This window comes from Ornithorhynchus anatinus, chromosome 11, assembly GCF_004115215.2.
Source record: "Ornithorhynchus anatinus isolate Pmale09 chromosome 11, mOrnAna1.pri.v4, whole genome shotgun sequence".
Classification (NCBI taxonomy): Eukaryota; Metazoa; Chordata; class Mammalia; order Monotremata; family Ornithorhynchidae; genus Ornithorhynchus; species Ornithorhynchus anatinus.
In genome coordinates this window covers 61,774,113-61,797,845 of record NC_041738.1, presented here as the reverse complement: position 1 = coordinate 61,797,845, position 23,733 = coordinate 61,774,113, and the positions used below count along the sequence as shown (strand labels likewise).

The 23,733-nt window shown below is 59.1% G+C and overlaps 1 protein-coding gene across 1 annotated transcript; it reads left to right on the top strand.

The window, feature by feature from the left end:
• Positions 1-524: 524 nt before the first annotated feature.
• ACE (angiotensin I converting enzyme) lies at positions 525-22,790 on the top strand. The gene is made up of 25 exons (XM_029075730.2): positions 525-716; positions 1,697-1,864; positions 2,117-2,207; positions 2,904-3,047; positions 3,708-3,899; positions 4,363-4,460; positions 5,061-5,233; positions 5,427-5,650; positions 5,991-6,135; positions 6,451-6,549; positions 7,692-7,814; positions 8,693-8,904; positions 9,951-10,087; positions 10,486-10,644; positions 11,578-11,668; positions 13,658-13,801; positions 14,687-14,878; positions 16,040-16,137; positions 16,235-16,407; positions 17,639-17,862; positions 18,059-18,203; positions 18,571-18,669; positions 19,740-19,862; positions 21,640-21,833; positions 22,565-22,790. Exons 3-25 carry the CDS (start codon positions 2,138-2,140, stop codon positions 22,759-22,761), a joined length of 3,456 nt encoding a protein of 1,151 aa, XP_028931563.2. The 5' UTR covers positions 525-716; positions 1,697-1,864; positions 2,117-2,137; the 3' UTR covers positions 22,762-22,790.
• The last annotated feature ends 943 nt before the right edge of the window (positions 22,791-23,733 follow it).

Here is a 23,733-nt window from a genome sequence, read left to right as displayed (position 1 = left end):
GAGGAAGAGGGAAGGGGGCAGGGCCGGGGGCAGGGAAGGGGGCAGGACCGGGGGCGGGGCAGGGGGCAAGGACGGGGGCAGGGCAGGACAGGGGGCAGGGAACAGGGCAGGGAAGGGGGCGAGGAAAAGGGCAAGGAAGGGGGCAGGGAAAGGGGAAGGGCAGGGGGCAAGGACGGGGCAGGGAAGAGGGCAGGGAAGGGGCAGGGCGGGGAGCAAGGCCGGGGGCAGGGCCGGGGGCAGGGGCGGGGGCAGGGCCGGGGGCAGGGGCGGGGGCAAGGCCGGACACCGGCTTTATAAGCGGCGGGGCGGGCGGGGCCCGGGAGAGGCGGTCGCCGACCCCACCACCCTTCATCTCGGCGGCCTCGCATCATCCCACCGGGCGGCCCGCCGCATCCCGCCGCATCCCGCAGCATCCCGCAGCATCCCCGGGCAGGGCCGGGCCGGGCCGGGCCGGGCCGGGCACCATGGGCTCCGTCCCGGGGCGGCCGGCCTGGGCGCTTTGGGGGGCGCTTTGGTGGGCGCTTTGGTGGGCGCAGCTGTGGCGGGCGGGGGGCCTGGAGGAACATTTGCGGCCGGGGAACTTCTCGGCCGACGAGGCCGGCGCCGCCGAGTTCGCCGCCCGCTACAACGAGTCGGCCGAGCAGGTCCTCTACCGCGAGACGGCCGCCAGCTGGGACTACAGCACCAACCTCACCCAGCACAACGCTCAGCTGCAGGTGCGGACCGGGGGGGCACCGGCGGCGGGTCGGGCGGGGGGGGGGGGGCGCAGGACCGGCAGCTCCGCGAGGGGGCGCTAAGGGGGAGGGAACGAAGGGGGTGCGGGGTCGGGGGGCTCCGCGGGGGGGCGCTGCGCGGGGAGTCTCGGACTGCGATGCCGGGGGGGCTCCGAGGGGGGGCGCTGCGCGGAAAGGAGGAGCGGTGTCGGAGGGCGGGGGGCTCCGCGCGGGGGCGGGGGCCGCCGCCAGGGGGCGCTGCGGGGGAAGGGGGTTGGCGGCGGGGGCCGCCGCCAGGGGGCGCTTCACGGGAGGGGGTGCGGGCTCGTGCGGGAGGCTCTGCGGGGGGCCGAGGGTTGGGGGGGGCGCCTGGCCCCGCGGCCGCTCCCGCACCTGGCCCCGCACCTGAGCCTCCAGCGTCCACCCGGACCCCGGGGGGGGGGAAATTCATTCATTCAGTAGTATTTATTGAGCGCTTACTATGTGCAGAGCACTGTACTAAGCGCTTGGGATGAACAAGTCGGCAACAGATAGAGACGGTCCCTGCCGTTTGACGGGCTTACGGTCTAATCGGGGGAGACGGACAGACGAGAACAATGGCAATAAATAGAGTCAGGGAGAAGAACATCTCGTAAAAACAATGGCAACTAAATAGAATCAAGGGGAAAGCCGGTCAGAACCCCAGCGGCCTCCTCCCCGCCCCCCGGCCCTTTCGGCGCTTAGACTAGTGCTTGGCACACAGTGAGCGCTTAGCAAATACCTTGTCTTTACCAGCAAATCTGTCGGGTAAGACAAATACTATCGTCTTCTCAGTTGACCCGGGTGCCGGGGAAGGGGACGGGTCACAACGAGGGACTGGGGGTCCCCGCCTATCCTCCCCACCCCACACATCCTCGCACCTCCCCGCCGTCCCCAAAGCCCGAAGCCCGCAGGGGTGGCGACCCCGACCCCGGGGTGACCCGACCCCGGGCCTTGGCTCGCAGGAGAAGGCCGCTCTGGTCAGCCAGGAGTTCACGGAGGCCTGGGGCAAGAAGGCCAAGGAGCTGTATGAATCCATCTGGTCTAACTTCTCCGACCCCGAGCTGCGCAGGGTCATCGGCTCCGTGCGGACCCTGGGCCCGGCCAACCTGCCCCTGGAGAAGAGGCTGCAGGTGGGGGACGGGGCCCTGGGGCGGCGGAGGGAAGGGGGACTGGATTGGGAGAGGGCGACCTGGACGGGGGTCCGGGGGCCCGGATCTCAGATCTCCGGTGGGGAAGGGGAGGAGGTCGGTCTCCCCCCCGGACCCTCCTGCCCCCACAGAGGGTCCGTCCTCCTGTCCAGAGCTGGGGGGCGGGGAGGTGGGGGTGGGGGCGTCCCGGGTGGGACGGGTCTCCCTCACCCCTCCCTCCCTTCCCCTCTCCAGTACAACTCCCTGCTGAGCGTCATGGGGAACATCTACTCCACGGCCAAGGTCTGCCCCAACATCACCGCAGAGTGCTGGTCCCTGGAACCAGGTAGTTGCCTTTCTGCTCGCCCGGCCCAGGTCCCGGGCCCGTGCCCATCTGTCCGCCGGCCGGAGCCGGGAGGGCAGCGGCGGCGCAGACTGCCGGCTCCACGCTACGCAGCGCCAGCCCGCAGCCTCTCTGGGCCCGGGGTCTCTGGTTTGATTTCCACCCCAAAATGCCCTCTTCCCTGCCGATGCCCTCCCTTCCCCTCCCTTCCCCAGTCTGTCCATCTCTGCCCCCTGGATCTCCTCCCAGGGCCCCTCGCCCCCCACCCTCCAGCGCCCTGTCTCTTTCCTTCAAGACAGTCCCCCGAGAGCCCCTCCTCCAGAAAGCCCCCTAATATTTCCCACGGGCGCCATCCTGTTGGTTTTGCAAACCTCGCCCGCCCCGTCCTTTTTAATCTCCAACACCAAGTTGCGTAAGATATTATGAAAACATCCTGTTTAACTTCCCAATCTGTTTATGTTTACGCAGCAGTGTGGCTTTCCGTCTGTCCTCTATCCCACCGTCCTAGTCACCTGGCTCAGATGTTCCTAGAGAGCCGGACCGGGTCTGGGACGGACCGCGAGCGGGGCCCGGTCAAGGCTCCCGGGTCAGGGTGATGGTGACGGAGGGGTGGCCGGAGGCCCCCTCGGAGGCCGGGAGGGACCCTGGCCTGAGCCCCGGGGCCTCCCGCCTGACCCTAGGCCCCACTCTCTGTCTCAGAGCTCACCGACATCATGGCGTCGTCGCGCAGTTACAAGAAGCTTCTGTTCGCCTGGGAGGGCTGGCACGACGCCGTGGGCATCCCTCTCCGGCCCAAATATCAGGAGTACGTCAAGCTCAGCAACGAGGCCGTCCAGCCAGACGGTGAGCGGCTCCGTCCCTCCTCGCCCTGCCCCACAACTTCAGCCTCTCCTTCCGGCTCCCTGACCCCCACCCATCAAGGCCCCTTCTTCCAGATTCACCTCACCCCAGACTCCCTTTCTCCGAGGACCCCTCACCCCGGACCCCATCCCTCCAGCCCTCTCCTTCCAGGTTCCCTGAGCCCTCAGCCTGAGCCCCTTCTTTAGGACCCCCTGGCCCCAGCCCCCTCCCACCCCAGACTCCCAGATTCCCTTCTCCCCTTCCCCGATTGCTTCCCACTAAACCTCCCCGTCATCAGTTCCCTCTCCCGAACCCCTTCACCTCCCCCGATCCAGGCCCTACCCATGAGATCTCTCCCCAGCACCGCCCCCCTCTTCGTCCACCGTGAGACCCCTCCCGCAGTCTCTGGTCTGTGCGCTGGCTCTCTGCTCTGTGGGCTCAGTGAGACTCCCTGACCGGGAAGTCCAACCCTGACAAAGTTTGCGGCCAGAGGAAGGAGGAGGGGATTGATTCAGGGTTAGCGCTCCCCAGCCCCTCCAAGGTCCCTTTTCCCCCCACCCCCCACTGCCCCCTGTCCCCCAGCCCCTCCCCCGGTCGATCCCCCCCCCCCCCCCCCCCGCTGCCCCGGACACCTGGACGGACCACCTGCCGTAACCCCCTCAGGATTCCCGGACACGGGTGCGTTCTGGCGTTCCTGGTACGCCTCGAGCCATTTCACGGAGGACCTGGAGCGGCTCTTTCAGGAGCTGCAGCCTCTCTACCTGAACCTGCACGCCTACGTGCGCCGACAACTGAACCGCCGCTACGGCGACAAGTTCGTCAACCTGCGCGGGCCCATCCCCGCCCACCTGCTCGGTGAGGGCCCCCACCAGGCCCCCGCTGCCAGGCTAATGATAATAATAACACTGATAATTAACAATAATGTTTGTGGCATTTAAATACTTACTATGCTGCAGGCACCGTACTCAACCCCTGGGTGAACGCAAGCCAGTCAGGTTGGACACGGTCCCAGTTCCACATGGGGCTCACAGTCTTAATCTCCACTGTTGAGACGCGGGGACTAAGGCACGAGAAAGTGAAGCGACTTGCCCAAGGTCACATAGCAGACCGGTGGCGGAGCTGGGATTAGAACCCAGGTCCTTCTGACTCCCAGGCCGTGTTGCTACCCAGGTCCCCCCACCACGGGAACGCTCTGTGGGCTCGGGGGGAGGCGGAGGGAGGGCCGGGAATCCAACGCAACCAAGAGTATCCGGGAAGTGCCCGGTGCTGAGCCCCAAGATGCCCTGGGCTCAGGGCCGTCCCCGCCCTCCCTGCGCAGGGAACATGTGGGCCCAGACCTGGACCAACGTGTACGACTTGGTGGTGCCGTATCCTGACAAGCCCAACTTGGACGTCACCAGCACCATGTTAAAGCAGGTCAGTCGGTCGATCGTATTTATTGAGCGTTTACTATGTGCGGAGCACTGTAGTAAGCACCCGGGCTCCCGGCACGGCCGCTGGGCCGTCTGTCCGCCTGATTCACCGTCTGTCCAGCTCCCCCGCTCCAGTGCCAACCCTTCCCAGCAGGTCTTCCCCCCAACCAGCCTGGTCCCCACTCCATTTCCCCATCCCCCGCCCCCCGCTCCAGGGGTCCCCACTCCCTCGGGCTCCCTCCTGCCCCAGGCCATCCTCAGTTGTCCCCGTGTCCATCAATCATTGGGATTTATGGAGCGTTTTATTATACTGCAATCGATCAACCGATCATCGGTATCTATCGAGCACTTATTATGTGCAGGCCACTGTACTAAGCGAGTGGAAGAGTACAATATAACAGAATGAACAGACACGGTTCCCTGCCCATAATGAGTTTATAGTGTACTGTGCGCCTGGGGGAGTACAATGCAACAGAGTCGGTAGATACAATCCTCGCTCTCAAGGAGGTTGAATGTCCCTGGCCTCCCAGATCTCCCCCGCCCCTCCTCCCCCCTCCAAGCTCGACCCTGACGGCGCTGCCTGCCTCGCGTCCCCCTGCCTCAGGGCTGGAATGCCACACACATGTTCCGGGTGGCGGAGGAATTTTTCACGTCTCTGGGACTGCTGCTCATGCCCCAAGAGTTCTGGGACAAGTCGATGCTGGAGAAGCCGACGGACGGAAGGGAGGTGGTGTGTCACGCCTCCGCCTGGGACTTCTACAACAGGAAGGACTTCAGGTGCCCGCTGGCTTCTCGTCATCTCCCCCTGCCCCTGAACGCCCTGGGCCCTGAAATCTCCCTCCCCGCTTTCCTCCCTTCTCCCAGCTCCGATCTCTGCCCTCCCCTGGCCCAGCCCCGACCCCCGACCTCTCTGGGGCTGAGCCCATGTCCCTCCCTCCCTCTCTCCCTCGCCACCGGTGCTGGCGGCCAGGATCAAGCAGTGCACGGTGGTGACTATGGACCAGCTGGCTGTGGTGCACCACGAGATGGGCCACGTGCAGTACTATCTGCAGTACAAGGAGCTGCCCGTGTCCCTGCGCCGGGGAGCCAACCCCGGCTTCCACGAGGCCATCGGGGACGTGCTCTCCCTCTCCGTCTTGACCCCCGGCCACCTGAAGACGCTCGGACTGTTGGATAACGTCACGGAAGACTCAGGTGTGAGGAGGGACGCTCCCCAGACTCCCGCCCTCCCGTCCCCCTCCCCGCCTCTAGCCCTCTCCATCCTGGGCCGTGCCCTCGGCCTCAAATGGCCGCCCTCCCCGGGGCCGTCGCCACCCCAGACCCTGATCTACCTTCCCTCCTGCTGGCCTCCCTGCCGATGTCCCCTTCCCCGGATCTCCAGCCCCCCGAGACCAGAGAGGGACAGGGACTCCCCCGGGGACAGCCAGCTCAGCCGTGAACATGGGCCCAGGACTGAATCTCCAGTAGATGTAGGGCCCTTTCCCCTTCCCCTGCCATGCCCATCCCTAGGACTCCCCCGATCCCTCTCCCGCAGAGAGCGACATTAACTTCCTGTTGAAAATGGCACTGGACAAGATTGCCTTCCTACCCTTTGGCTACCTCATCGACCAATGGCGCTGGGACGTCTTCAGTGGCCGCACGCCCTCCTCCCGCTACAACTACGATTGGTGGTACCTGCGGTGAGTTCTGGGGTCGGGGGCCGAGAGGTTGGTGGCTTAAGGGCTGGACCTCTCATATGTCTTTTTCCGATTCTCCCCTTCCCATCTCCTCCCCTCCCCATCTCCTGCGGGGTCTCTCCCTCATCGGGACCCCCACAGTTCTACCTCCCTCCATTCTCCCCCTTTGTCCTCCCCGTGCTGTGATTCCCTCATTCCTGAGCACTGCGCTCCCACTCTCCTGAGACCTGTGCTCCCCTGTGCCATGTCTTCTGGTCCCCTTCCCCTGGGGCTGCCCCCCAACCCCATCATGCAGGCTCATTGTTCTTTCTCTCCCAGAACCAAGTACCAGGGCATCTGCTCGCCCGTCGCCCGCAATGAAACTCACTTTGATCCCGGTGCCAAGTACCACGTCCCGGGCACCACCCCCTACATCAGGTACAGATGCCACTTAACCACCGCCCCGCCCACGAGCCCCCGACACCCCCCCCCATACACACACACCCAGAGAGAGGGAAGGAGGTCAGAGTCTCCCCTCTCAGCTCGCCCCCACGCCCTCCTCTTCCCCCCGCATCCTGCCCCTTCCTTATCTCCTCTTCACTTCTCCCCTTCCTCTTCTCCAGCCTCCATTTATTGGGGGAGGGGGAGAGGGAGATAGACTGGAAGAGGGAGTTCTCCAACCACCCAAAAACTGAGACCTCCTGTGGGATAGCCTGCAGTGTCGAGTCACCCCCGCCCCATCCCTTCCCCTGAACCCCGAATCCCTCTCCCTTGCTGCCCCCCCAACCAGCTCAGCCCCTTCTTTGCTCCTTTCATTTATTCATTCAATTATAAGCAGCGTGGCCTAATGGATAGAGCATGGGCCTGGGAGTCAGAAGGAACTGGGTTCTATCTAACCCCAGTTCCCGCCACATGTCTGCTGTGTGACCTTGGGCAAGTCACTTATCTTCTCTGAGCCTCAGTTACCTCCTCTGTAAAATGAGGATAAAGACTGTGAGCCCTTTGTGGGACAGGGAGTATGTCCAACCTGATTAACTTGCATCTACCCCAGCACTTAGAACAGTGCTTGGCCCATAATAATAATAATCGTAATGGTATTTGTTAAGTGCTTACTATGTGCCAAGCATTGTTCTAAGTGCTGGGATAGATACAAGCTAATCAGGGTGTCCCTCGTGGGGCTCACAGTCATAATCCCCATTTTACAGGTGAGGTAACTGAGGCCCAGAGAAGTTAAATGACTTGCCCAAAGTCACAACAGCTGATAAGTGGCAGAGCCGGGATTAGAACGCCCGACCTCTGACTCCCAAGTCCCCTGCTCTTTCCACTAAGCCACGAGCGCTTTTACACGTACCACAATTAATATTATTATTATTATTACCGTGCGCAGAGCACTGTATTAAGCGCTTGGGAAAGTACAATACAACAGTTAACAGTGACATTCGCTGCCCACAACGAGCTCATAGTCCAGGCCCAACCGTCTAACCCTCCATGACCCTCAGTCCGGGCCACGTACTTACCGCACTAAACGTCCCGCCTCCCCAACCTACCCCGGCGCCTCCCCCTCCTCTCCCTCTTCCCAGATACTTCGTGAGCTTCATCCTGCAGTTCCAGATCCACCAGGCGCTGTGCAGCGCCGCGGACTTCAAGGGGCCGCTGCACCGTTGCGACATCTATAGATCCGTCGAGGCCGGGAAGAAGCTCAAGTCAGGAACCGGGGGTGGGGAGGGCAGGGATGGGGGGTGGGGCATGGGACAGGGTGTCCCTGAGGGGACGGGGAGCTGGAGGAGAGGGCAGGCTAATAATAATAATGATGGCATTTGTTAAGTGCTTACTATGGGCCAGGCACTGTACTAAGCAGTGAGGGGGATACCAGCAAATCAAGTTGTCCTATGTGGGGCTCAATCCTCATTTTACAGATGAGGTAACTGAGGCACAGAGAATAATAATAATAATAATGGTATTTGTTAAGCGCTTACTAGGTGCCGAGCACTGTTCTAATCGCCGGAGTAGTTAGGCAATCAGGTTATCCCTTGTGGGCTCACGGTCTTCATCCCCATTTTACGGATGAGGTAACTGAGGCACAGAGAAGTGAAGTGACTTGCCCAGGGTCATACGGGAGAAAAGGGGCAGAGCTGGGATTAGAACCCATGACCCTCTGACTCCCAGGCCCGTGCTCTCTCCACTATGCCATGCTGCTTCTCTGATGGGGTGGGGGGAGGGAGAACATCATCATCATCGTCATCATCATCATCATCAATGATATTTATTAAGTATTACTACGCGAGGAGCACTAATAGCTTGGAAGAGAACGATACGAGAGTTCGCAGATACATTCCCTGTCCACAAGGAGTTTGAGGGCTAGGGGGTGAGGGATGTGGTGAGAGAGAATTAAATTGGAGGCCTTGGAGAGGGAAGAGAGAACAGGATGGGAGAAGGGGAGGGGGCCCAGGACGGAAAGGAGGGGAGGGGGAGTCGCGCAGGGGGAAGAGGACAGGATGGGAGAGGGGGGCCGTGGTGGGCTTGAGGGAGAGCTCCAGCAGGACCAGAGGCCAATGGTAGGCACTCTCCTTGTGTCTTACAGGGCGGTGCTGCAGGCGGGGGCCTCGAAGCCCTGGCAGGACGTGCTGCTGAACCTGACGGGCACTAACCAGCTGGACGCCGGGCCCCTGCTCCTGTACTTCAGCAATTTGACCGACTGGCTGAAAAAGCAGAACGGCGCCAACCAAGAGGTCTTGGGCTGGCCCGACTTTGACTGGCGCCCCCCGCTGCCTGACGGCTACCCCGGGGACATTGGTAATTCCTGGGGGCACGGACCGCCACCCCCCACCTCCGCCCGTACCCCCACCCCATCCCTGGGGACCCTCAGAGGTGATTCGGAGGAGGGCCCTTTGCCCCTCCCTGACGTTTCCAGCTCCTGTGACAGGACCTACCTCCCCTACACCCCTCTCCCCGTCTCAGACCTCCCTTCTCTCCTCTCCTCTCAGACCCTCTTCCCTCAGATCCTCTTCCCCCTCCCTCAGAACTCCTTCCCCTGCCCTCGGGGTTCCCAACCACCGCCAAGGGGTTTTCCCAAGTTTTTTGTGAGTGTGGAGGGGGAAGGTGGGCAGAAGCAGGGCGGAAGCAGACCTCTTTGGCAGGGGAAGCTTGTGAGATGGAACTGGGAAGGGGGCGATCAGGTGCTAAAAACTCAGGCGATAAAAAGAGTAGATCTGGGGTCTCCTCGGCTCCCCTTGGAAATCCTAAGCTTGTTGTGAGCGGGGAATGTGTCCGTTATATCGTTATATTGTACTCTCCCGAGCGCTTAGCAGAGTGGTCTGCACACAGTAAGCGCTCAATAAATGCTATTGACTGACTGACCTTATCAGAGGCCTGGGAGGTGTGAAGCGGGGTCCAGCCCATGCAGCCAGGAGAAGACCATAGCTTTGGTCCCCCCAGCTGGCAGCCCCACATTGAGTCGACACCCTTGTCCCGGGAGGTGATAGGAAATGGGAGGAGGCCTCTGTCCCACCAGCTCCCTGTCCCCCCAAGGATTTCCCCCAGAGATACCCCCTGCAGGCCTCTTAAATGCCCTTTGAGATCTCAGCTGCCCCTTAGGGTTGAAACTTTGAGTCTCTCCCCCAGACTCTGAGCCGCCCCCTTTCAGTCGGCCCTCTCGTCGGGCAGCCCTCTGAGCGGGTACGCGGGCTCGGCGGGCACCAGGCAGGGCTCAGGGCTCAGGCGGAGGTGGGCGAGGGAGGGTTGGGGTTGGGGCTGGGTCGGGGTGGGAGGTGGGAGGGAAGAGCTGCAGGTGGGAGGGGGCCTGGTGACAGCCTCCACCCCTGCGCTCCCGCCACCCCTAGACAAGGTGTCAGACGAGGTGGAGGCGCAGAAGTTCTTGGAGGAATTCGACCGGACGGCCCAGCTTGCCTGGTATGAGAACACGGAGGCCTCCTGGGCCTACAACACCAACATCACGGAGCACAATCGCCAGATCATGGTGAATCCGGGACCCATCCCCTCCCAGGCCCTTCCTCCAATGACTCCCTTCCCCTTTCCCCCGACCCCAAGCGCTTAGGACAGTGCTCTCTGCACACAGTAAGCACCCAATAAATACAACTGATTGATCGAACGACCCTGCCTCTCTCCCACTGATCCTGCCCCCTCTCTCACTGGCCCAGCCCCCTCTTTCACTGACCCCTACCCCTGGTCCTGTAGATCTCTGCCTTCTGTGTCACTGGCTCCTCTCTTTCTCCCACTGACCATGCCCCCCGCCCCCCCCCCCCGACCTGGCCCCTTGACCCCTCCATGGACCGGGAGCCAGCGGGCGTGATGCCCTGACGGTCCTTCTCTGTGGTCGGTGGTCTCACACGGGTCCCCTCCTGCCCCACCCCACAGCTGGACAAAAGCCTGCAGGTCTCGCAGCACACCCTGGATTTCGGCAAAAAAGCCCGCCAGTTCGACGACACAGACTTCAAGAATTCCTCAGTCAAGCGCACCCTGAAGAAACTGCAGGATTTGGGCCGAGCGGCTCTGCCCCAAAATGAGCTCAAGGAGGTAACAGGCGTGCGGCGGGGGGAAGAGGAAGGTCCAGGTGGAGGTGGGGGAAGGCTGGTGTGTGGCTGGGGGCGGCGGGCGGCGGGTTTAGGGTGGAGGGATTTATGGAAGAGGCCAATCCAGAGAAGACAGATTTTTTTTACGTGGTATTTGTTAAGCGCTTACTATCTGTCAGGAACTGTACTAAGAACTGGGGTGGATACAAGCTAATCAGGGTGGCCGTAATCCCTTTCCCACATGAGGTTCACAGTCTTAGAGAAGCGGCATGGCCTAGTGGAAAGAACCCGGTCCTGGGAGTCAGAGGACCTGCGTTCTAATCCCAACTCCGCCACTTGCCTGCTGTGTGTGACCTTGGGCAAGTCACTTCACTTCTCTGTGCCTCAGTTTCCTCATCTGTAAAATGGGGATTAAATCCTACTCTTTCCTACCTTGACTGTGCACCCCATGCAGAACGGGGGCTGTGTCCAAACTGATAACCTTGTATCTCCCCCAATGCTCAGAGCAGTGATTGGCACGTACTAAGCACTTAACAAATAAAAATGATCATTATCCCAATTTTATTCATGTTCATGTCCATCTCCCCTTGTAGACTGTAAACTCGTTACGGGCAGGGAACGTGTCTGCTAATTCTGTTGCACTCTCCCAAGTGCTTAGTCCGGTGCTCTGCACGTAGCGAGCGCTCAATAAATACGGCCGATGGATCGATTGTTCTGCACTGAAGGTGTTCAGCAGATACTGCTGATGGATCGAAGCCTGTTTTCACTGGGCTGTTCTCTGCCAGAATGCCATTAATTGATTAGTTGGAGGTCTTTGGTGAAGCAATGGGCTCTTGCCTGACTTAGAGGGGTGGAGTGGTTGGGGGCTGGAGGGGCTGGGAGGTTCAGAGGTGGACCCCTCCGGCCCCAAGTAAAGTTTCCCCTCCCCTCTCCCCAGTACAATGAGCTCCTGTCAGACATGGAGACGGTCTACAGCGTGGCCAAGGTGTGTCGGAAGGAGAACGGTCCATGTGTGCCCCTGGAGCCCGGTGAGTGGGCCTGGGGGGGAGCAGGGGCAGCCCGGTCTGGGGGTGGGAGTGGAGGGGTGAGACTGGTAGAGCCCTCCGAGGATCCGTAGAGCCCAGGGCAACCAGCCAGAAACCATTCCTAGCCCCAAGCTCAATTGTCTTTTGGTCAGACTCAGAGGAAACCAACCTGACCTCCAGGGAGGCAGGAGTGGGGGCAGAGAGGGGCGGAAATTCAATCATTCATTCATTCAGTTGTATTTATTGAGCGCTTACTGCCGCAGAGCACTGTACTAAGCGGTTGGAAAGTACAGTTTGGCAACAGAAAGAGACAATCCCTACCCAACAAAGGGCTCACAGTCAGTTGAGAGCAAGAGCAAGAGTAGCCTGAGAAGCAGCGTGGCCCGGTGGAGAGAACACGGGGCTGCGAATCAGAGCATCTGGGTAATAATGGCCGATCCTGCCACTTGCCCTCCGGGCGACCCTGGACAAGTTCCTTAACCTCTCTGGGCTTCAGGTTCCTCGTCTCTAAAATGGGGATAAAATCCCCACTCTCCCTCCTTCGTAGCCGATGAGCCCTCGGTGGTACGGGGACTGTGTTCACTCTGATGATCTCATATCTTCCACAGTGCTTGGCCCATAGTAATCAATCAGTACCGTTATTATTAGGGGATTTAATCCTATTTCCAGTGTCCAAGTCCTTGCAACGCTCAAGTAAGCGGCGTTGCCCTTCTGCGTAACGATAAGAATAATACTTTGTTTTTGTCTCCCACTTAGAGTTCCACTTTCACATCAATCCCCATTTTACAGATGAGAAAAGTGAGGTGCAGAAAAGTTAAGGGACTTGGCCACAGTCACACAGTAGACCCGGGATTGAGGCAGGGCTAGCCCCCCGGGGATGAAAACTGGAAGACGCCCCATCGATCAGCCGTACCGATTGAACACCTACTGTGTTCAGAGCACTGTACTGAGTGCCTGGGAGAGTACAGTGGGGTTGGTATTCGCCAATCCCTGCTCTCAAGGAGCTGACAGTCTAGCCAGGGAGCCAGACTGGGGAATCGTTTGCAGAAATTTCCAGTGCTTAGTACAGTGATCTACTGCCAGTAGGAGCTCAATAAATGCCATTGATAGGACGGAGAAGGAAAGGGGATGGAGATGGGAGTTAGTGCTTAAGTAATAGGGTGTGGTCCCTGGGAAAGGCAGAAGACCATCGGTGAATATGAACTGATCCTTCCCAGCCCGGGGTTGAGGGGCTGTGGGATGGGGGTCAGAGGCAATTTCTAATCACTCAAGACTGCGTCCTGGGGGCTTGGAGTGGGTGGGTATGGTCCCGATGTGTATATACAGCCTCTGATTATGAGGGTACATGTGTGTGGGTATAAATTTGCACGCGCGTTTCATTTTTGAGCATGTCCAAATGTTTTCAGTCTTTGTGTGTGTGTTTGTGTTTTCATTGTCTGAATACGTCCATTGGTGTGTAGACTGCATGCGTGGTCTCTGAGTCTGTACGATAGTGTGTGTTCAGTTTCTGAACATGTATGTTTGGGCGTGAGGGTACAATTTGTATGTGCATGCTCAGTCTGGGTGTGTGCATTTTTGTGTGTGCGCGTGTGCGCATTCAGTCTCTGAGCATATATTTTTGTGTGTACGTATGTTTCAATCTCTGAGCATGTATGTTTGTGGGGGTGGGGGTGGGGGTGCAGTCTCTGAGCATATGTTTGTGTGTGTATAAGTATGTCAGTCGTATTTATTGAGCGCTTACTGTGTGTAGAGCACTGCCTAAGAGCTGTGTGGGTCTGTCTGGGAGTGAGTTAAAGCCACGCCTGGAGAGGGGTTGGGCCCCGGGTCAAGGAGGGGGGGAGTTGGGTTGAGAGGGGCCGGAAGCTGGAGGTGAGGGAGGGTTGGGGGGCCGGGTATGGGCCGGAGGCTTCGGATCCGAGAGGGATTGGGGACCGGCTTGAGTAGGGACGGGGGCTGTGTCCCCGGTGGCTCAACGCTGTGAAACGTGAACAGACCTGACGGAGCTGATGGCCACGTCGCAGAACTACGAGGAGCTGCTCTGGGCCTGGCAGGGCTGGCGAGAGGCGGCCGGGAAGCCCGTCCGCCAGAAGTTCGAGCGCTACGTCGAGCTCAGCAACAAGGCCGCCCGCCTCAACGGTGAGTCTTCCGTGACTCCCCCCGGCTTCTGGCCCCAGCCACCCCTAGAGGCTCAGATCCCGAGAGCGTCTTTGGGACGACCTGGGTCTGACGGTTCAGCTTTGACATCTTCCAGCCCCGTCGTCCCCAGCTGCTCCGGGCCCTCGTTTTTTCTTTCCCCATTTGACGGAGCCAAAGATGAAAAATGGCGGGAAGCCTCTCCGGAGGCCACCTGATTCCTTCTCTCCTCCGACCCCCCTTCAGGGGCGGGCGGGGCACTGAGGGAGGGTCGATGGTCAGGTTCGTGTCCAGAGTCCCGGCCGTGTCGACCGTTGGATTGGATGACCCTTGTCCATTTTCTGATTGGCTTAAGCATTGATTGTTGGAGCCCTTCCCCAGAGATGGGCATTCCTTAGTGGACAGAGCCCGGGCCCGGGGGTCAGAAGGAACTAGGTTCTAATCCCAGCTCCGCCACTGGTCTGCTATGTGACCTGGGGCAAGGCACTTCACGTCTCTGTGCCTCCGTTTCCCCATCTGTAAAATGGGGATTAAGACTATGAGGACCACAAGGGACAGAGAATATGTCCAACACACTTACCTTGTATCTACCCCAGCACTTAGTACAGTGCCTGGCACAAGGTAAGTGCCTAACAAATACTACAATTATTATTATTATTAATAAGGGCCACCCATCCCATCTCGCGCCCCAAATTTATCCTCTAATCCCCAAGCCCACCCTTATCGCTCTGAGAACTTGCAACTAACACTGGGCAGGGGAAGCCAATGCTGGGAAAGAAGCGGGGGTTCAACTTTCGATAGCCTCCCTGGGCAGAGGAGGTGAGGGAGGGGGCAGAAGAAGGAGGGGAACAGAGGAGTCTAAGCATCCCCATCGCCCCCTCCAACCAGGCCATGCTGACAACGGGGTGTCATGGCGTGCCATGTACGAGACCCCGACGTTTGAGCAGGACCTGGAGCGGCTCTACCAGGAGCTGCAGCCTCTCTACCTGAACCTGCACGCCTACGTGCGCCGACAGCTCCACCGCCGTTACGGCGACAAGTTCGTCAACCTGCGCGGGCCCATCCCCGCCCACCTGCTCGGTGAGGGCCCGACCCGAAGGAGACAGCGGGGACAGGGCGAGGGAGGTCAGACTGGGCCGGGGAGAGGGAAGGAGGGTGCCGAAGGGGTAGGCCGAGGGTGGAAGCGTCACTGAGATCTCGCTGAGCTCAGCCAAGGTTGAGGACCTCGGCCTCAGAACATTGTTGGTAACCGTTTCGGAAAGGGGAAAATTTACAGGGCGGATGGTCCAAGATCTCCCTGCTGTCCACAGGCCTCTGATTTGTTCCTCCCTCCTATTCCTTCCCCATCTTCCCCTCGCCTCATCTTCAGAGACACCCAAGGTCGTGCTAAACAACCGGAACCGGCCCATTGCCTCATCCCCAGCCTCGCCCCAGCCCTGATCCCAATTCCTGGGGGAAAAGCTAGTATTTCCCTGGGAGGAAGCAGAGTGGCCTAATGGAAAGAGGCTGGGGCTGGGAATCAGAGGACCCGGGTTCTAATCCTGGCTCTTCCACTGGTCTTTGATGTGACTTGTCTTTGGTGGGCAAATCGCTTAACCTCTCCATGCCTCACTTTCCTCATCTGCAAAATAGGGATTCCATACCTGTTCTCCCTCCCTCTTTGATTAGATTGTAAGCTTCATGTGGGACAGAGACTGGCAGAACTATTATCCTGTTTCTAGAGAAGCAACATGGCTTAAAGGATAGAGCCAGGGCCTGGGAGCCAGAAGGACCTGGGTTCTAATTCCAGCTCTGCCACATGTGTGCTCTGTGACCTTAGTCAAGTCACTTAACTTCTGTGGGCCTCGGTTACCTCGTCTGTAAAATGGGGATTAAGAGTGTGAGCCCCATGTGGGATCAGAACTGGATCCAAACTGATTAACTGGTATCTACCCTAATGCTTACAACAGTGCTTGACGCTTAGAAAGCACTTAATGAAAACCATCATTATTATTATTATTATTATTTCAGCACTTACAACAGTGCTTAGCACATAGAAAGCACTTAACCAATACCACAGTTATTATTGTTATGATTACTAGGAAGGGAGAGGGGCCCTGGGATCTGGGAATGCAGAAGGGGCTGCTGCCCTCCCTGCCTCCTACTTTTTCCCCTCCCTCCTCTCTCGTTCCCCTCCTCCATCCTCACCCCCTCTTTCTTCTCCCATGCCCATCTCCGGCTTCCCTGCCCTCTCCCTTCCAGGGAACATGTGGGCCCAGACCTGGTCCAACATCTATAACCTGGTGGTCCCATTCCCGTCGGCCAGCCAGGTGGACGCCACCCCAGCCATGAAGAACAAGGTCAGTGCCCGGCCTGGACCAGCAGGTGGGCGGGGAGAGGGTGTGTGGAGGAGGGCCAAAACGCCCAGTGGTCCACGGGCCCCCCTTCTGCCCACAGAACTGGAATCCCAAGAAGATGTTTGAGGAGTCGGACAGTTTCTTCAAATCCCTGGGGCTGCTGCCCATGCCCGAAGAGTTCTGGGAGAAGTCGATGCTGGAGAAACCGAGCGACGGGAGGGAGGTGGTTTGCCACGCCTCCGCCTGGGACTTCTACAACGGCAAGGACTTCAGGTAACTGCAGAGTCAGGGACCAGCATGGGGAAGCAGCATGGCCTAGAGTCTAGAGCACGGGCCTGGGTCCGAAGGATCTGGGTTCTAATTCTGGCTCTGCCATTTATCTGCTGTGTGACCCTGGACTAGTCACTTTATTTCCCTGGGCCTCAGTTCCCTCAGCTGCAAAATGGGGATCAAGGCTGTGAACCCCAAGTTCAGGGACTGGGTCCAACCTAACTAGTTTTTATCTACCCCAGCTCTTAGAGTAGTGCTTGATATATAGTAAGTGCTTAACAAATGCTATCATTATCTTTATTATTAGTCAGGGTTGGGGGCAGAGAGGGACTACCAGGAGCCCTAAAGGGAGAGTCTCATCTGCCAGCCCAGACTTGCCACCTCTGTGACAGAACATCAAAAATTGCTACATCCCCACCAGGACCATGACATGACCTAGGGGATCTCAAGTCTTTGGATCCCTTCTCGCCTTCTCTCTGTCTTTTCCTCTTTCCTTTCTCTCTCCCTCTCCCTCACTCTGTCCCTCCCCCGCCCCCCCGAGCCTCTCCCCTCTCTGCCTGGTGGGACTGGATAGGGCAGGAAGGTCAGAGATTAGCTCGCCCTCTCAGAAAAGATGAATCTGAGACTGTAAGCTCCCCCCGCAAGACCGTAAACTCGTTGTGGGCGGGGAATGCATCTCTTATATTGCTATATTGTCCTCTCCCAAGTGCTTAGTAAGGTGCTTTGCACACAGTAAGCGCTCAATAAATATGATTGACTGACTAAAGGGCTTTACCTGGACGTGGCAGGAAGCAGAAGGGCAGGGAAAACAACAGCCGAGACCCTTGTGCGCAGGACAGGGCACCACTGCAGGTCACACTGGGGTTCCTACCCCTATCACTGCCCCCCAACCCTCACCTCTCCCTGCAGACCCCGATTCCCAGCACCTACCAAGGCTGGGCAGGCCTGCAGTTTGGGCCGCTGTTTGCCCCAGATTGGGAGGCTGGGGGAGGGCCAGGCGGCCCGGCGGTTTGGTTCAGATCGCAGAGGTTCAGCTCCCCGTGGCTCCAGGCTGGCCTGGGGAGGCTGAACACTGTGAGGAAGGGCTACGCCCAGGGTGAGAAGGTTGGGACGGGATCCCCTAGGCCAGACTCAACTCCCGCCGCCCCGACTCCAAGCTCCGCCCCACGGGGGTGACCCAAGCCCGCTGCTCCTGCCACGTGACCCTCACCTCCCCACCCACCCCGCCCCCCAGGATCAAACAGTGCACGACGGTGAACATGGAGGACCTGATCACCGTCCACCACGAGATGGGCCACGTGCAGTACTATCTGCAGTACAAGGAGCAGCCTGTGGTCTTCCGCGAGGGGGCCAATCCCGGCTTCCACGAGGCCATCGGGGACGTGTTGGCCCTGTCCGTCTCCACGCCCCGCCACCTGCACAGCATCGGCCTGCTGGACAACGAGGGCGAGGGCTACGGTGAGCCTGCCCCGGGGGATGGAAGCCGGGGACGGGATGAGGCGGGGCGCTGGGAGGGGCCCCCGGGAGCAGGAGGGGCCGGCGAAGTCGGCGGGAGGAGAGAGAAGGGACGACGCTGGGGGGAGGAGATGCGGCAGAAGGAGGTCGGGGGAACAGTGGCTTCCCAGTTGGGTCCAAGCAAGCCGCTGACCCACAGAGAGCGAGATCAACTACCTGATGAGCATGGCCCTGGATAAGATCGCCTTCCTGCCCTTCGGCTACCTCATGGACCAGTGGCGTTGGAAGGTGTTTGACGGACGCATCACCAAAGAGAATTACAACCAGGAGTGGTGGAACCTCAGGTCCGTCCGTGGCCGCCGGGGACGACTGACAGGAGTCGGCCCTGCCCTCCGGAGACAGGGCGGAGACGGGGCAGAGGGCAGAGGGCAGAGGCGGACACCCGGGGGGCGGCCCGTGTCCCGAGTCAGCTGGGCTCAGGGAGGCCGGGCTCCTCTGTGGCTGGGCCTGGGCCCTGGGGCAGGCGCTGGTGGGGTCGGGCTGACCCTGGCACCCTCTGGAGTTTCTGGGGGCAGCACCCCTGGGCCGTATCGGGATTCGGTGCTCACTGTGGAGGAAGAGGAGCCCAGACCCACTGATGCAACCCCACCCTGCTCTCCAACACAGCGAGATGGTACCGACCTTCCCTCCTCTTGGTCTTGCCCCTTCCAGGCTCAAGTACCAAGGCTTGTGCCCGCCAGTGATTAGGTCCCAAACCGACTTCGATCCAGGGGCCAAGTTTCACATCCCTGCCAACGTGCCCTACATCAGGTAGGAACCCAGGCCAGGCAGGGGCCCCAGGGGAGTGGGCAACACCGGGGGGCATCCATCCCGGGGAAAGGGGGCGGCTGCTCGAACCTTGCCGCGTACAATCACAAGGCCCCGACCTCAGGCTTGCCTTTGGAAAATGGGCCCTCCTGGGGTCCCGGGATGTGACCTGGCCAAGACCTAGATGCCATTGTTGGCTGGGGCCTGTTCTAAATCTGCCTTCTAGGCCAGAGACCCGGCAAGGCCCGGTCCAGCCTGGGCCTTGAATTTCTCCCCGTTCTCTCCCACTGCATGGAGGGGTTTTGGGGGGGGGGGGCAGGTATCTGTGCTCCCTCCTACTTACGCTGTGAGCCCCATTTGAGACAGGGACAGTCTCAAATGATTAGTGTCCCACCCGATCATCCTGAATCTGCTCCAGCGCTTAGAATAGTGCTCAGCACATAGTGAGCACTTAACAAATACCATAAAAAAGAAGGATCACAGCTCCGTGAAGTTAGCATGGCCTCGATGACCACATTGTATACACAACACCACACCCACACATACAAACACACACATGCACACACAGTCCCAGAGTACTGGATATATTACTGGCATATTTCCCGAAGCGGAGACCACCGATGGTATTAATAATAACTGTGGTATTTAAGTGCTTACTCTGTGCCAAGCACTGAACAAAACACTGGGGCAGATAAAGTACACGCAGATGAGACATAGTCCCCGTCCCACATGGGGCTCGCCGTCTAAGTAGGAGAGGGTCAGGTATCGAATCCCCATTTTACAGATGTGGAAACTGAGGCCCAGAGAAGTTAAATGATTTGCCCGAGGTCAAACAGTAGGCGAGTGGCAGAGCCGTGAATAGAACCCAAATCCTCTGACTCCCAGACCCATGTTTCTTTCCATTAGGCCACACTGCTATTGGGAAGATAATGCATCCATGATCACCCAACTGGCCTGGGAGGCCACCTGGGTGGGCTGGCTGTTGGGGGCTGGGGATGGGATAGGGACCACTGGGTGGGCCCGGCCGTATCCCCATCCCTCTGCCCCCGGCCCCTCCTGCTCTCTCTGTCCAGGTACTTTGTCAGCTTTGTGATCCAGTTCCAGTTCCACGAGGCCCTGTGCCGGGCTGCCAGTCACACTGGGCCCCTGCACAAGTGTGATATCTACAAATCCCAGAAGGCGGGGAAACTCCTGAGGTGAGTCCTCCTCTCCTCACCCATTCTCCTGCTCCCTCCTTCCCAGGGAGCTTGGTTTCGGGGGATGAAGGTGCCCTCCCCGTCACTGCAAGATTGCTCCCCAGACCAACCAACCATTCAGACACGAGCATTTACTGAACACCAGATTCGTGCAGAGCACTGTATGGAGCACTTGGGAGAGTCCGATAGTTAGTAGACGTGATCCCTGCCCTCGAGGAGCTTTCATTGTCATGTGGGGAGACAGATACTAAAATTCCAGCTAGGGATTTCTGCCTGGAGAGTGTTTCTCTGAATCCCATCAACTCCTCCCGTTAATCAATCCATCAGTGGAATTTACTGAACACTTGCTGTGTGCCAGGCACTGTACCAAGACCTTGGGAGAGTACAATGCAATAGAGTTGACAGACAATTCCCAACCCTCGAGAAGCCGGCACTCCCCCTCTACATGCCCACGTGGGACTGCTTCCCGATGTCCTCGTGGCTTGTGTCTGGAGGGGCGGGGATTTTTTTTTCACTAGCTTCATACACCAACGAAAATGACTAACCGGGTCTGGAGGTGGAGGGGAAAAACTGGCTCAAACAATCGATGGATCGTATTTTTTGAGCACTTTCTGTGTGCAGAGCACATTACCAAACACTTGGGAGAGTGCACTCTAACAGAGTTGTTCCCTGCCCACAACAAACTTACAGTCTAGAAGGGGAGACACACATAAATATAAATTAATAAATTACAGTGATGTACAGAAGGGCTGTGGGGCTGAGGGAAGAGCGAATAAAGGGTGCAAATCCACGTGCAAGGGTGATGTAAAAACAAGTGGGAGAAGAAGAAATGAGGGCTGAAATTGGGCGTCAAGAGGTGCTAAGATAACCCGGGCCGGGAGGGCAGAGCCAGGGTTCAGGGAAGAGTTTGTGTACCCAGAGGGTAAGGTCCTATGTTTCTGGAGGGCACTTCCAGCAAGGGATGCATTTTTCCATTTTCCAAAGGGGAGAGGGAGGGCGGTTTGTAGCTCATCTATTCCGTCCCTAACCCCACCCCTTAGTGATGTCACACAAAATGTCACCAAACCCCAGGAACTCCGCCCCGGAGTCTCAACCCCAATTACTTGGAATGATAGGATTTGCTGGGTGCTGGTAGTCCAGGGATTGGGGTCACGGAGTCAGAGCCAGCTTCCCGTAGTAAGCCAAGTCAGCTATGATCTCAGGGCACTGTGAAACGGGGGCAGTCTCCTGACCCTCTTTTCAAAAGGCGGCCTCATGACTTCTCTCAAAGATGGCTATACCACTGAGCTCTTCAGAAATGGCCACCACGTGGTATCTCTCAAAGATGACAACATCACCAACACCCGGCGTCTTTCAAAGTTGGCCCCACTCCTGCCCTTCTCAGTGGCAGAGGGACGGAAGAGATCCATTAATGGGGGAAGTAAACTGGGGTCTCAGCCAAGCTGCGTGAGGGAGGTGCTCGGTGGAGGAGTGGCTGTGGGGGAGGCCATAGATGCCCATTTCAGAAGAGCAAGATGGAGACCCTCTCTTTTGCTGAAGGAAGAAGAGGAGAAGGGGGTCGTCTCAGCAGTGTTTCCTGTCTGGGCATGGGCGGGTTCCTCTCACCCCAAGACTCCGAGAGGAGAAGTCGGGGGTCCACCTTATGTCCAATTCACCCCTGCCCCACCACTGGGCCGCTGAATCACTGAAGCCATCCCCGTCCAAGGCTGGGGGCCGCGGGCTCAGGGACAAGGAGGCCCGGCTCCCTCAGTCGCATGCTCTCCTCCCCTCACCCCAGTGACGCCATGAAGCTTGGGTCCAGCAAGCCGTGGCCGGAGGCCATGCAGATACTGACAGGGCAGCCCAACATGTCGGCCGCCGCCCTCATGTCTTACTTCAAGCCGCTGCTGGACTGGCTCGTCACCGAGAACAATCGCCAGAACGAGGTCTTGGGCTGGCCGCAGTTCACCTGGAAGCCTGATAACCCCTCAGGTACCTCCTCGGTCCCAGAACCATCCTGACCCAGCGGCTCGGTCCCCGCCCGGGACCCTGAGCAGCACCCCCAAGACTGCTGCCCTCAGCAGCTGGAAGCGGGTTTCCCCGCAAATCCCTGTCCCGTTCCAGACCTCCTCCTCCTGGGGCCCTCCCCTCCATTGATTCGATCGTATTGATTGAGCACTTACTGTGTGCAGAGCACTGTACCGAGCGCTTGGGAGAATAAAATATAATAAACAGACACATTCCCTGCCCACAACCAGTTTACAGTCTAGAGGCGGGGAGACAGACATCAGTACAGACAAATAAATTGTGCATATGTACATAGACAGAAGGGAGTGGGAGAAGAGGAAAGGAGGGGCTTAGCCTGGGAAGGTCTCTTGCAGGAGATGTGCTCTTAATAAGGCTTTGAAGGGAAGGGGAGAGCAATTGTCTGTTGGATTTTAGGAAGGAGGGCGTTCCAGGCCAGAGGCAGGGTGTGGGCTAGGGTTCAGCGGGCGAGATAGGTGAGATCGAGGTATGGGAGCCCGGCCGGCAGGCAGGGTCTTGGAGCTTCTCCCAGCTTCTTTCTTGACCCTGGCAGGGGAGGGGAGGCCCCAGAAGCTGAGCAGGCTTCCCCTTCCCTTCCCCTTTCCTGTCAAGGGGGAGCCTGCGGTGGGAAGGAGGAGGGTAGAGCCAGGCCCTGCCTCTCCACCCACAAACCCCTCTGTCCTCTGCTTCTCACCTAGATGCCCCGACTAGCAGCAAGGTCAACTTCCTGGGGATGTCCCTGGAGCCCGGCCAGGCCTCAGCCGGCCAGTGGATACTGCTCGTCATCGGTCTCCTCTCGCTCGTGGGGGTCGTGGGGCTGAGTGTCCACCTCTTCTTCCGGAAGCGTGCCGAGACTCCCCAGTTTGGCTCCGAGGTGGAACTGAGACACTCCTGAGGCGGGGACCCTGAGGGGGTGGGGGGAGGGACTGGGACTAGGGTGGGAGGGTGGGATCTACCCCTCCAGGCCATGGCCAGGGAGAGGGAAGGAGGAAAAGAGAGACTGAGAGACTGAAGCAGCGCCAGGAGAGGTCGGTTGGGTGGTGAGGTGGAGACGGGACCCATCTGCCCCATCCGCTCCTTCCGCCTCAGTCGTCTCTCCTTCAATCAGGTTGATCCTTTCTGACTATGCAAGGGACAGAGCTGTGAGGGGTGGTCCCGCCCCGGAGAGGAGATGGTCCGAGCCCTCGGGCGACCCGGATGGAGAGGAGGGAGGCAGGAGCTGGAGGCCCAGGGTCAGCGGGGAAGTGTCCAGGGCTAGGGGGCTTCCGGCCAGAGCCCCAGGGCCGGGGCCCCCTGCACAGTGGAGATGAAAATGTCCAGTCCTGTCCCGTCAGTGGTGGTGATCTGAGGAGAGCCTTTCCACCGAGCCCCCTCAGGACACCGACCCCTCTTGCCCTGCCAACTTCCCGGACACACCTCACAGCTGGGAACCGCCTCCCCTCCCTCTCTCCTTCTCCTCCGCTTCTACTCTCCCCCCACCCCCCACCCAGCCGGTCCTCAGGGCCTGCCCTTTTGCACCCAGAACCTTGGGTAGGCCAGGGGTCGGGGTGGGGGAGATCTCGGGTCCGAGCTGCGGCCGGGGGTCAGGTCGCGGGGGAGGCTGTGGGGAGCAGGCCAGCAAGGTGGAGGGTCACTGTTGCTGGTTAGAACAGTCTGACCAATCCATCAATCTCTAGTATTTATTGAGTACCTACTATGTGCAGAGCACTGTATTGAGCCTTTGGGAGAGTTCCAGAGAGTTGATAGATGTGATCCCTGCCCTCCAAGTGCTTCTAATCTGGTCAGAGAGACCAGCTCAGACCTACATGTCCACTCAGGAGGAGGAAGGAAGGGCAGAGATAGGGAAGGGCTACTCCCCCAGGATGAA